Source organism: Dasypus novemcinctus, chromosome 20 (genome assembly GCF_030445035.2).
Source record: "Dasypus novemcinctus isolate mDasNov1 chromosome 20, mDasNov1.1.hap2, whole genome shotgun sequence".
Classification (NCBI taxonomy): domain Eukaryota; kingdom Metazoa; phylum Chordata; class Mammalia; order Cingulata; family Dasypodidae; genus Dasypus; species Dasypus novemcinctus.
In genome coordinates this window covers 7,857,572-7,871,421 of record NC_080692.1, presented here as the reverse complement: position 1 = coordinate 7,871,421, position 13,850 = coordinate 7,857,572, and the positions used below count along the sequence as shown (strand labels likewise).

The 13,850-nt window shown below is 41.7% G+C and overlaps 2 protein-coding genes across 4 annotated transcripts in view; both read left to right on the top strand.

The window, feature by feature from the left end:
- DHTKD1 (dehydrogenase E1 and transketolase domain containing 1) overlaps positions 1-10,603 on the top strand; it is a 72,896-nt gene extending 62,293 nt beyond the window's left edge. The window contains exons 13-17 of the mRNA XM_058282407.2: positions 987-1,151; positions 3,760-3,842; positions 4,598-4,767; positions 7,188-7,273; positions 8,059-10,603. Coding sequence (XP_058138390.1) covers positions 987-1,151; positions 3,760-3,842; positions 4,598-4,767; positions 7,188-7,273; positions 8,059-8,163 — 609 coding nt within the window. The 3' untranslated portion in view covers positions 8,164-10,603. The remainder of the gene's footprint in view (positions 1-986; positions 1,152-3,759; positions 3,843-4,597; positions 4,768-7,187; positions 7,274-8,058) is intronic.
- A 1,596-nt stretch (positions 10,604-12,199) lies between these two features.
- Positions 12,200-13,850, top strand: part of SEC61A2 (SEC61 translocon subunit alpha 2) — a 29,868-nt gene continuing 28,217 nt past the window's right edge. For 2 of the 3 annotated variants that reach the window (XM_023591843.3, XM_023591842.3), the window contains exon 1: positions 12,207-12,320. In XM_023591843.3, coding sequence (XP_023447611.1) covers positions 12,314-12,320 — 7 coding nt within the window. In that variant the 5' untranslated portion in view covers positions 12,207-12,313. Of the gene's footprint in view, positions 12,321-13,850 lie in introns of all 3 variants that reach the window. The other variant, XM_004468869.5, reaches the window with a different exon arrangement.

Genomic DNA, 13,850 nt, shown 5'->3' with positions numbered 1-13,850 from the left:
GGTAGGAGATTACATTTACCAACACCATAAAATGTAAGTTATTCCCTCACCAAGGTCTGTTGCCACATGTTGGAGCAAGATGGCTGCCTACATCGGCCAAGGTTCAGGCTCCCTGGGTTCCTCTTCCCTGGGGCTTATTTCTCTCTGAGCTCAGCTGCCCTGCTCTCTCCACAGGGCCAGCTGTAGACTTTCAGGCGACCAGCTCTTTCTCTGTCCCTGGTGCTCTATTCTCTCTGGGTCCAGCTGCTCTGCTCCTCTGTGTGCTTACTTCCCAGGCTCCAGCTCAGAACTCAAACCTCCCTTCTCTGTGGTATGGTTTCTCTTTGAGTTGGTGGGTGGAGATGCAACGTCCTACTGATGGGGCCCAATCAAAGCCTTAATCATTATTTAATCAAGTAAAAGTAAAGCCTCTGAATCCAATATAATGTAATAACCCCGGAGGAACAGACCCATTTACAAACATAATCCACTATCTGTTTTTGGAATTCATAAATAATACCCAGTTGCAACAAGTAGGCAGTAAGGTCATTTGCCGAGAGTGACGATGGAGGAGATGCTAGAGGTTTCCAAGGTGTGAGGTATTCATCTGGGAGAGGATAAGGAGAGAAAGATAGCATTGCAGCCTAGCAGCATTAGGAACTGCTGGGGATTCTTGGTCAAGAGTAAGTCAGCGTGACGGTGTATTTTCCCCAGCACAGAGGCAGACATAGAATAGTGAAAGTTGGGATTAGCTAGGGTTTTCGAGTGGAGTGAGTTAAGGGAGTCAACTGATTGTCGAGAAGAAATGATCGACTATAGACTTTAAACTAGGTAAGCAGGAGGAAAGAGACATGAAAAGAGCAAGAGCTCCCATTTCTGTAATGGAGAGAGAGAGCCTTTCTCTTATTCTTGAGGACATTTGTGTTTCCCTTTGGACAGCACATTGTCACTATGCTGGACATGGAAGAGCCTAAAGTTCTCCTCCTTCCTTTCCACGCCTCCCCCAGATGTGTGACAGTGTCGAGGAGGGGGTGGACGGAGACACAGTGAACATGTTCGTGGTGCATCCAACTACGCCCGCACAGTATTTCCACTTGCTGAGAAGACAGATGGTCCGGAACTTCAGGAAGCCCCTCATTGTTGCTTCCCCCAAGATGCTGCTCAGGTTCCCGGTAAGTGGAAACACACGGGTACTGCCTTTCTCTTGTGTCATTGTTCGTATTTGGTTTTCCTCTGCTTTCCGTAACTGATTGTATTTCTAAATTACAGAAACATCTTTTTAGTTTTAATTGGCCTTACTGCTTTCATTTTTAATTTTTAATTTTAACCTTTCGAGGATAACTGGAAATTGTAGTGAAGGGCAATTTCCCTTGTAACACAGTTTTTCTGATGGGACTTTCTTGACACAGATATCTATTTTTTTAAAAAAATGTATTGTGATAAAATATATGTAACCGAAAATTTGCCATTTTATCCATTTTAAGTGTACAATTCAGGCAAGTTAATTACACTTACAGTGTCCATGCCTGACCAAACAAACCCTTTTCATCATCCCAAATGGAGACTCTACACTCCTTAAGCGGGAACTCCCTAATTTCCCCAATCTTGAACCTATTTTCTTTGACATAGAGACTTTGAAACAGCACAATGTTAAAGGGTCCAGGTCACAAAGTATAATACTATGATTTATTTCTAAGAAATATATACATCTGGGATTCTTTTTTTTTTTTTTTTAAGGAAGTACCAGGGATTGAACCCAGGACCTCGTACATGGGAAACAGGTGTTCAACCACTGAGCTACATCTGCTCCCCAATGAGAGTTGTTTTTTCTGTTTGTTTGTTTGTTTTGTTTTTAGGAGGTACCAGGGATTGGACCCGGGACCTCGTACTTGGGAAGCAGGTGCTCAGCCACTTGAGTTACATCCATTCCTCCGTCTGGGATTCTAAGGTTGTCACCTGCACCCTCAATAATGACTATAAAGGAATTTCATGATATTAAATATAATGCATGAAAATTACTAAATATTGTGTGAACTATTAGAAAGCTTTTTGAGAATTTCTTTTGCTTTTTGAGAATAAGATATCATATTCTGGCCCTAATATTCCACCCCTTTTCCTAAGTCTTAAATAACTTATCAAATAAGGGAAACCTTATTTGGGAGCCTTTAGGAAAAAATCAACTGCCATCCTTTAGATTTTCAGTGAAAAATTCATTACTGTTAGTAGCACGCAAACGCCTTTATTAAACAGATATGTTTATTAATTGAAAATGACTGTGACCATCATTGAATTCTGATTTCTTCCTCTTTTTTTAAAAAAAGATTTATTTATTTATTTCTCTCCCCTCCCCTCTGCCCCAGTTATCTGTTCTCTGTGTCTATTTGCTGTGTCGTCTTCTTTGTCCGCTTCTGTTGTTGTCAGCGGCACAGGAATCTGTGTTTCTTTTTGTTGCGTCATCTTGTTGAGTCAGCTCTCCGTGTGTGCGGCACCATTCCTGGGCAGGCTGCACTTTCACGCTGGGTGACTCTCCTTATGGGGCGCACTCCTTGCGCGTGGGGCTCCCCTACGCAGGGGGCACCGCTGTGTGGCAGGGCACTCTTTGCACGCATCAGCACTGCGCATGGGCCACTCCACATGGGTCAAGGAGGCCTGGGGTTTGAACCGTGGACCTCCCATGTGGTAGAAGGATGCCCTAACCACTGGGCCAAGTCCACTTCCCTTCTGATTTCTTCTTGACAATTATCTGTACAGGGCAATCTGTCACAATACAGGTCAACCCTTTGACAAAAATGACTCAGGGCTAGATGTACTCCGTCAAGTGGCCCCTAATTCCCACTGCATTCCCCACCCAACCCTGAACCTCAGCTCCTTCTGATTCAACCCTGGGAAGTGTGGGCTGGCAAAGGGCCAAAGTGGAGAAAGAAGCGTGCCTCTCTCACATTATTTGGTAATAGTATAGCTGAATTATTACTGTATGTTTATTAGGTTTTGTCAAGGTATCCCAGCATCCATGTAGCTGCATCACAATTGCCTAGCATAAATGTCAAGTACCCATTTAGGACTAGAATATAGGAAAACTGACTAGAGGAAAGAAAAAGGGATCAAATCCCCAATTTTGGCTTCATGAGTTATCTTCTCTAAATTCTTTCCAACAAGTGTTTATGTAAATTGAGCTAATTAGCTATCAGTTTCTTTTTTTTTATTACAGAAGTATTCCTATGTGTACTGACTGAGTAGGTTTCACCTATAAATTATAGTCAAAAAGCCTAAACACAGAAATAATAATTGCCTTAGTTTAGCTGTTTTGGTTCACAATATAAATTCTTTTATAATGTTTCTATTGCAAAATGGTATTTCCAATTTCAAAAAATTGAAGTCTGTTTTTATTGAGAATAAAGTTGTTTGACCAAACTGAAATTTTGATTCTTAGAATTTTGTTGTGGCACCAGACAAAAGGCAACCTTATGTAACTCAGAAAAACTATTATTATTTTTTTAGATTTTCTATACATAAATCTTTTTTTTGTCTTTATTTTTAAAATATTATATTAAAAAAATATGAGGTCCCCATATATCCCCCACCCCCCAGAAAAATAATTTTATTCTGAAATATACAGAACTAATATTTTAGAAAGAGTCTATGCTTATTAGTACATATGTTTACTTGTGCTAGGCTTCAAATTTGGACACTAGTTTTTTGTAAAAATTGCTTAAAAGTAAAAGCATCTACATATTCGTTCAATTGGTTGATAAATTTGTGAATGTTTTTCCCCCTCTGTAGGCAGCTGTGTCCACTCTTCAAGAAATGGCACCAGGAACAACATTCAAACCTGTCATTGGTGATTCATCTGTTGATCCAAAAAAGTAATTTGATGTGTATCTCTCTTTTCATTCTCTGCAGTGTTTTTTTTCCCCCCACTTAGGAGGTCCCGGGGAATGAACCCAGGACCTCGTATATGGGAAGCAGGTGCTTGAGCTACTTCTGCTCCCACTGTAGTGGTATTTTATTTATTTTTTTATTTTAAAATATTTTTTATTTTATTCCCCTTTCCCCAAGATAGCTCCCTTGTCTGTTTGCTTGTTTTTTTGCTCATTGTTTTTACTTGTTTGCTCATTGTTTGTACTTGTTGTCTGCTTGTTGTTTTTGCTTGTTGATTTTGCTCATTATCTGTTTATTTCTTTAGGAGGCACTGGGAACCGAACCCAGGCCCTCCCATGTTGGAGGCAGGTACTCAACTGCTTGAGCCACATCTGCTCCCAATATTTTACTTAGTGGGAAAACTAGTTCATATTAAGGAATCCAAAGTGACCAAAATCTCCTCCACCCTGATATAAGTCCTTTACGTCAGTGGCGTAGGGGTTAGGTATGCATGGAAGAGTGAACTTTGGGGGCATTTGGGACTAAAGAAGGACTGCAGGACATAGTATATGACTGGATGCAATTACTGTAGGAACGCACTGCCCCATTAGGGAAGCAATGAAACCTACTTTTCCAACCCTTTCTTCTGACACAGTGGCCTGCTTTTTTCTGTAGGATGTTTTCAAGACAACTTAACAGTAAGCAGAATTCTTTAAGATATTTCTCTCCCCCTCCACATTGCCCCTTCTCTCTCCAACAGTGTTAAGAGACTAGTGTTCTGCTGCGGCAAACATTTCTATGCCCTGCTGAAGCAAAGAGAAACTTTGGGGGCCAAGAAACATGACTTTGCCATCATCCGAGTAGAGGAGCTGTGTCCTTTTCCTCTGGATTCGTTACAACAAGAGATGAGCAAGTACAAACATGTTAAAGGTAAAGGTTTATTCCTCTTAGGGTTCTTTGGCTTTCAAATATCTGAAATCTGTTCAACACTCGTTCAAATGAAAAGAGGCTGTTGAGTAGATAGAGTTATTGGAAAATAGAATCTCATGAATTGAGGCTATGGAAAATGGTACATTGGAGCAAAAACGTACTGTCTCCACGTCTCTCTTGGTGTCCCTCTCTGTCTCCCCTTCTCTCATGTAAAACAACTAATTTCTTGAGCCCTTGGGGATAATAAATATCATTTGTGAGAAATCTAGTATAATTTTAAATGAGAAGCCTTATTCAACAAATGGGGCTGGAATAATTGGATGTCCACATATACCTTATATATAAATTAACTCAAAATTGATCACAGACCTAAGTATAAAACATAAACCTGGAAAACTTCTGAGAGAAAATCTTTGTGACCTTGGGTTAGATGAAATATTCCTAGGTAGGATATCAGAAGCATGATCCGTAAAGAAAAATTGGACTTTATCAAAATTGAAAGCTTTTGCACCATGAAGAGCACTGTTAGAATAAAAAGACGAGCCACAAACTGGAAGAAAGTATTTGCAAGTCACAAAACTGACAAAGGACTATACAGAATATTTAAAGAACTCTTAAAACTTAATAATAAGAAAACAAATACTCTAATTTTAAAAATGGGCCAGAAATTTGAACAGGTACTGTACCAAAGAAAGGGATGGCAGATAAGCAAATGAAAAGATGCTTAAGGGAAATGGATGTAGCTCAACCAATTGGGCTCCCATCTACCATGTAGGAGGTCCAGGGTTCGATGCCTAGGGCCTCCTAGTGAGGGCAAGCTGACCACACGGAGTGCTGGCCCATGTGGGAATGTGAACCTGCACAGGAGAGCCACCCTGCGTGGGAATGCCGCCTCATACAGGAAAAGCCGCCCTGCACAGGAGTGCTAGCCAACGTGGAGAGCTGGCACAGCAAGATGACGCAACAAGAGACACAGAGAAGAGGAAATAAGACGTAGCAGAAGAGGGGAGCTGAGGTGGCGCAAGAGAGTAATCCCTTCTCTCTCACTCTGGAAGGTTCCTGGATTGGTTCCCGGAGCCGCCTAATGAGAATACAAGCAGACATAGAAGAACACACAGCGAATGGACACAGAGAGCAGACAATGTGGGGGAAGAAGATGGGGAGAGAAATAAATAAGGAATAAATCTTTAAAAAAAAAAGATGCTTAACATCATCAGTCATTAGGGCAATGCAAATTCAACCAGAGTGAATTATGACTACACACCTATTACAGTGGCCGAAAACAAGAACATACTGACAGTATCAAGTGTTCACGAAGATACAGAGCAACTGGAACCCTCATACATTGCTGGAGGGAATGCAGAATGGTATAGCCACTCTGAAAAAAGTTTGGCAGTTTTCTTCTAAAGTTAAACATAGAGTTACCATATGACCCAGCAATCCCTGAGAAAAGAAAACTTATATTCACACAAAAATCTGTATATGAATACCTAGAGCAGCTTTATTCATAATTGCCAAAACTTGAAAAAATGTTCAGCTGGCAAATGAAGAAACAAACTGTGCTAGATTCATAGTTTTTTTCTTCTTATCTGGTTGCGTCATTGTCTTTTTGGTGTGCTGTTCTCACCGCTAAGGAGCCTGTGCCTCTCTCTGCTGTGCAGGTGCCTGCACCTCACCACACAGGTCTGGGACTCTTTTTTTTTTAACCAGGAGGTCCCAGGGGTTGAACCTGGGTCCTCCATAGGGTAAACAGGAGCTCAGTTGCTTGAGCCACAGCTGCTTCCCCATACAATGGCTTTTTACTTTTCATTGGTACCGGGAATTGAACCCAGGACCTTGTACATGGGAAGCAGGCACTCAACCACTGAGCTGTATCCACTCCCCACTGAGAGCTGCTTTTTTCACTTGTTTGTTTTTAGGAGGTAACAGGGATTGAACCTCGGACCTCGTACATGGGAAGCAGGTGCTCAACCACTTGAACTACATCCGCTCCCCAGTACAATGACATATTACTCTGCAGTAAAAAGGAATGACCTGTTGCTACACAAAGCAACAGGGACACACTTCAAATTTATTTTGCTAAGTCTAGGAAGCCAGATGCTGCAGGCTGTGTACTGTATAATTCTATTTATATGACACTCCTGTAGGGACAGGAAAAGGTTAGTGGTTTCTGGAGATTGGGGGTGGGAGGAGTCGGCGGCTACAAGGGGACAGGAGGAAGGGAATTTTTTGGTTGGTGGAACCGTTCTGTGTCATGATTGTGGTGGTGGATACAGACCTGGCTGTGCATTTGTCAGGAAATAAAAGACTAGTAAAATGATGCCATTTTGAAAAGGCATATATGTTTGTGTGTATTTTGTGTATGTGCCCTTGAAGCATGTGTTTCCTTGACGTGCTGAAATGAACTTTCTTTGCCACAGATTTTATCTGGAGTCAGGAGGAGCCTCAGAACATGGGTCCATGGTTTTTTGTCTCTCCCCGGTTTGAAAAGCAACTGGCCTGCAAGGTAATAACACCCACTCTCTCCCGCCTCGTGGTTTGTGTGTTGTTTCCCTTGGAGGCCAACAAATGACCTTGATCTAGTACCAGTCCAATTTCCTTCTTTAAAGATAAATCAAAATATAAGAGTCTAGTTTTAATCTTTTCCTTTAGAATAAATTGCTGAGTGTTTTATCAAGCTGTACATATGTACATACTAATATCATGTAAAAAATGGGGTTATACTCAAAAGAGTAAAAGCCCTCTCCTCTCTACTACCTTTCCCACTAGCCCTCTCAACACGCCTTGACCTAAAGGTTGCTGCCTGAGTCCAGGAAGAACCGGACGATGAGGAGGCTTGTTCACAATGTGGGGCTAGGGACACCCAGAAGGACACTTTCCAGGCTCGTGTACATGGAAGGCCAAATTCTTCTTGATTGCATTTTAGGAAGGGGAAAAGAATTAGACGAGCAGTTGTGCTTCTGTTTTGTCTCTTCTAGTTTGATCAGAACCCAGTTCACTCATCTGATACGAGTTTGCTAGGCTCAAACCATTTTCACATGCAAATAGTTCTAATTAAGGAACCTCTACAGCTAAAACCAACTAAGAGTTAACTTAAGAATAGGACAAAGTCAAGATTTCTCTCTCCATACCATACCTGGAATTCAGTTTGCTTTTGGGTATTCGTGCATGATGTGTGTTTTCTTCCAAATTGTTTTTTGGATTATTTTTCCAAAATGATGTTTTATGGTTTAACAAACTGAGAGAGATGCACATACCTCCTGATCTAGTCGAAACGTCTTTTTGTTTCAGCTCCGTCTGGTGAGCCGACCCCCTTTGCCAGCACCTGCTGTAGGAATTGGCACCGTTCACCTGCAGCAACATGAAGATATTCTCACCAAGACCTTTGCTTGTTGATGTGCTCTGAAGAAACCCTGTGTCCTCTTTTGGAAAAGTGCCAAAGAAAGGGCCTGCTTCTTTTACCTACTTTCCTTTTTTTTCTTAATTTTTTCCCTCTACGTTCTGCCCCTTCCAGACTGCATTCCTCTAAGATGTTGGGACTGGTGAGGGTAGTTTCATCTGGAGTACATGGAATAGCCAGGGAAAACATGTGATACATGACAAGTACATGTTATACTTAAAAGGACACTAGTATTATGTTTTGTTTAGAATAAGGAAGGTGTCAGGACCTGATCAGTTTATTTCAGACTCCACTCTTTCTAATTAACTGTATATGATCACAAAAAGTTCCTTAGCTGAGTTTATAGTTATGTATAGGAATCCTCAAACTGCCTCTTGATTTGTTTGATGCAGCTCACTTAATTTTTTTCTTCTTTTTACAAATTCCTCTGACTACCAGTATCTTTACGTAATCTCTGGTATTGCTTCCTAGTCACTGTGAAAAATTCTACTAAATGCTGTAGCAAAACCAGAATATTCCTCATTGGTGCTCTTCAAGATAATTACTTTTGCCCACTAACCTTAACTATAGGTCCTATTAAATACAAATCTACAGTGAAATTTGATTTTGTGGTTGATTTTACCATGATATTCTGTTTCCCCCCGCCCCCCCTCCACCCTGAATTGTTCTTGCTGTAATATCTTAATATTTTTAACTGACATTGGGTATCTGATATGGGGATTTCAGCTCCTGGTTAATCAGTATTGCCTCTAAAATCCCCTGTTGCAGTATAATATCTATTTGTGGTATCTAAAGAGCACATCATCTTTGACAGAGGGAACTTCTCAATGTCAGGTGCTTGAGTATTTTTAGAGGTTACTGACCTACCTCTTCAGTGTGAAATTAAACTTAGTACTAGAAGCATAACTAAACAGCAGCAATGTAGGTTTACTTGATTTTGTGCTGCAGAAGCTATACCATTCTTGTATGATGACACTGTTTTTCTCAGAAATGATGAAGAAAAGGGGTATGAGAATGAGCCCTTTTACTAGCAATTATCAATGTCTTTCTGAATCAATAGTGTAGGCTGTTTTTGCCCCAGCAGTAGACTCATGATTTACATCTTAAATATACTTATGCATTAGTATATTGAGCTATCATTTCTGTAATATTGACATCCTTTTTATTCTTTTCTACCTTAATGGTTCCTTCCTGTGCCAAGTCTTACAAATCATATAACTTAGTGCTAATCATGTGTGCCAGTAAAACTACAAAGGTCTGTTTAATGAAAATGGTTATCAAAGTTATATATTTAACTAGAAAAAAAAATAAAAGCACCATGTTACATTTTTAGCTCTCTTGGTTTCTGGAATTAAAAGATTTCAAAAGTCTTACGTACAAAATGAGATAGAAAAACTACACACACACACTTCTTTTTTTTGGTTTTGCCCTCTCCAAATTTCTTCCTACTTTACACCTCACCAGTTTGTGATTTCTTCTTATCCTCCTAGAACCACAAAATGTGTCTTCTGTCATCTTAACCTTCTTACTCTGTCACTACTGCAAACTGGGTCAGTAATTTGGATTACCTTGTAGGAGGGTACTGTTGGAAGAACTGTAAATCAAATACTCATTACTTTATTTCACCTGATTCTTTTTACTCTTCTTAAAAATTAGATAATGGAAATAGCAACCATGAACAAATTTTAGTTTTGTCTAAAATGCCATTATTCTTAGTAAAAGAAAATTTGCTACCATGTCAAAACCTTTGTGCTTGGTTTTCCTGTTTTTTATACACACATTTTGGGGAAAATATTCTGAAGGACAGATTTCTTCAGTCTAACTGTATTATCTTTTAAGTTTTAGTGGCTATTTTTTAAATCCTTTTACTGACAGTTATACCCTTTTACAAAATTGAGGAAATAAGAAATTAGGGTTTGCACAGGAAGGAAATAATATTAAAAATCAACATTTTGGGGTCTTGGGGTTCCAAAAGTTTCCCCTATATTTCTCTTGAATGTACTTGGATATTTGGTTTGCATCTTTAGCTTCTCATGGAAGGCAGGCTCAAATAATCATATTTTGGGGAAATTTGGACAAAAAGTTTAAATCCTCGATATTTGTAACACACCATTACACAATTCCTAAAATATTCTCTGCAAAGAGTAATTCATTGTCATGTTGTCAATCAAATGTGATACAGCACAATCTAAAACTTATTTCTCCATTGCCAATTGTAAAATCAGTTAATTGTAGGAAACTTGTATTGAAAGTGTTGTTTTGCTGTGTTTTCACTGACTCACAGGGAGAATTAACTGTGATTGAACACACCCAGGATGTGACCTTTCCTATAAGAGCAGAATGGTATTTCATCAAGAAATGTTTTATTGGACACCTATTACATGTATGGCATTGTTCTAGATATTAGAAATACAGAAAAATAAATGATAAAATGGATTGTTTTCTGTCCTCAATGAACTGTCAATGTAATTGACAAGTCAACACATTTTATACATGAATTTTATTGGAGGTGCTAAAACAATGTGGAAGAGCAAGTAGAGTGACATATCCGAAAGATGTAGATTATGTGGCAAAAATGATTATACAAGGAAAAGTCCTGGATAGCATGATATAGTAGAAAGTCTGAAGAATGGTGGAAGAGTACTTCGCAAAAGTTATCCAGAGTGTCAAAGCTTGTTCCCAGGTTCTTACTTGAAACATGGAGCTATCTCAGAAATAGGTAGAGAGGTGCAGGCTACGCTTGTCCTGTCCAATAGAGTTTCAATTGAGAGCATCTTTACTGAAAGGATATTCATGAAATAAGCTCACAATTTAGTGCCAAACTGTATTTAAGTCAACCATTTGCAGTAGGGGAGAGCAGTCATGTATGAAAATGACTAATTCAAAGTAGGGTGAGGTAAGGATGAAGAGTTAAAAGGATGTCGGATTACGACCGTGGCAGGTTGTAGTTTCCATAAATGTCCACAGCAGTATTTTGCATCACACATAACTCTTCCAGAAGCTTGCCAAGCCCCCACCTAGAGGTGAAGTCTATTTCCTCTCCTCTGTAACTGTCTATAATTACAATGCAGCAAAAGTGATGCTGGGTCACTTCCAAGGACATCCTTTGGCACCCAGACACGATGGCTGCGGGAAAGCCCCGGCCACATAGAGAAGCCTTGTGGAGGTGTTCTGCTGACGGCTTCAGCTAAGGTCTTAGCTTACAGCCAGCTGCAAATGCCAGACTTGTGCTTGAGCGAGGCTTCCTATGATAAAAGCCCCCAGAGACCTGTGCACTCCCCCTGCCCCAAATATCTATATCTATATATAAAATACATATATATTTCTTTCCCTTCTTGGATATAGATCTAAGCATTAGAACGGATCATTGAATTTGACAGTGATAGGAATACCTGTATTGGCAAATAGAAGTTAGATTGCAGGGGTTTAAAATGTAAAAAGGAAAATAAGCTTGAGGACCTATTCTGTGTCAATCTCTTAAGCTTGTTTAATTTTCACACCCGTGGGAGCGGTAATTTTCCTTATTTTACCCCCGTTACTCGGAGAGGTTAACTGCCCCAAGCCACCCAACCATTAAGCCGTGGAGGAGGGATTAAAGTTTAGGGCTGTCTGATTTACAAGGCCGTGTGCTTGCCTCACACCACGCCGTCCAAGGTAGGATCAAGGGAGACCAGCGAATATGGCAAGAAGTGCCACAGGGGACAAGGAAGCAGCAGTTTCAGGAAACTGCTCCCCTCGAGGGACATAAAAACCCGATCTCTGTGAGAAGATGCAGAAGCATCGTTCATAAACAACGTGCCACTGTTAAAAAAATTCCAAGAGGTGACGAAAGAATGGGAGCAAGGAAGAGGGTCGGCTGGGAAACAGCCCTTTCTTGTCGCCAAGCTCAGACACCAAGCGTCGGCGTCGCCCTGGCCGCCCGGAGGACCGAGGCCTATCCCGGCGCGCCCCACGCGACGCCGGCGGCGGCCATGGCAACGGGGGGACGTCGGCCGCCAACGGCCCGGCCCGGGTCACGTGAGCGGCGCGGGGCGTGCGCGGGGCGGGCGAGAGCGCGTCAGGAGCCGGCGGCCAGGCCCGAGCGTCGGGCCCCAGCGGAGGGAACGCCGAGGCCGCCGAGCCCGCCGCGCCTCCCCGGCCGCCGCCATGGGGAGTGAGTAGCGCTCGCTCGGGGTGGTCGGGCGCGGGCCGGGGGCGCGGGGGTCTCCGTCGGGCTCCTGCGGGGCGAGGCCGCGGCCGGGGCTGCGGGGTTTAGAGGTTTGCGCGCGGCGGGCGGGGGAGGGGCGAGGAGGGCCGAGGGGGGCGCGGCGTGGGGGAACCCCGCAGACCCTGGCCCACTTGGGCGTCTTGAGGAGCTGAGGAAGCTGCTGCTTGGATTCCCTGTCCTGCCCTGGCGTGTTGCTTGTGATGAATGAAGCTCCCCGACTCGCTTAATTACACACACACACACACAACGTGACGATGCTTGGCATATATTTTAGGGGAGGAAGGGAGAGGGACGGTAGCAAAACATCTGATTTAACATCTTCATCTGGGTCGTCCGCAGCGTTTACTGGAAACTCACTGTGCGTGAGGGGTTGTATGAGCCCCCGGGGCTAGGACCTCCTTCAGACACTCGGCACCGCGTTTAGTCACATACTTACTTATGTAGCTGATCAGATGTTAGCTGGACATCTGTGCACGCATTGGCCAACAATGAGCTATTAGGGAGAAGTTGGACACGACGTGGAAGAGACCCCTGACCTTGAATTTACAGCATATTGGGTAAAATTCTGCAACACAAGAAGAGACAAGTGGCAGACAGAAGCATTGCTTGTACCTGAGTGCCTCAACACAGAGAAATATAAATCCTAAGAAATCTGGGCAAATAGCTTGGATGGAGACGGGAAGTCTGAAAGGGATAGAGATTCTGGAAAACTTCTGATGTCATTGAGATTTGTTTTGTATTAGAGATGAACCCTCTTATAATTCAAAGGTGTGGATTTACTTTCCAAGTAGTCCAGAAATGGTACTCGGATAATAAACAGCTGCTCACGAGAATCTCTGAATGCTTCTTTTGAACACCAATGACTGCCATCATTTTGAGAGGTTTAATAAAAAGATGAGGTAGTCAGTTTTTGACTAACTGTGGGAGTGTAATTATACTGATTTTCAAACAATTTTAGGATGCTAGTATACAGAATCCAGTGCCTGTAGAGGGACATGATCATATTTGATAGTAGGTCTTGGCAGAGGACTGAAAATGAGAGTCTTCTTGACTTAAGCCATGCAAGAAGATAGAATCTATCCTTTCCTTAAAGAACCTTGGCTTATTTTACTTTTATGTACTGTTAAGAGTTGCCCAGGAAAAAAATGCTTTCTAATGAAACATAATGTCACTCTCTAGACTGATGATTGTACGTAAGCAAGTACTTTCAGAATCATTAAGTGGGAGAAAGATCAAGCGATGAAAACGTGGCCTAATGAGATGGCTTTGAAATTGTATGCTTTAGAAAGTTATCTTTAGAAAGCTATTCCATGATCTTTCTCACTTAGGAATTCTAGCATCTTTGAGTTTAAGTTGGTTCTGCATTTAAGTCCATTTCCTGTTGTACTTTCCTTCATAGAGAATGACCTGTACTATTCCTCTCTGATGTCTTCTAATTTCTCCTATAATGCTTTGTCTTGGGGTACCATGCTAGAC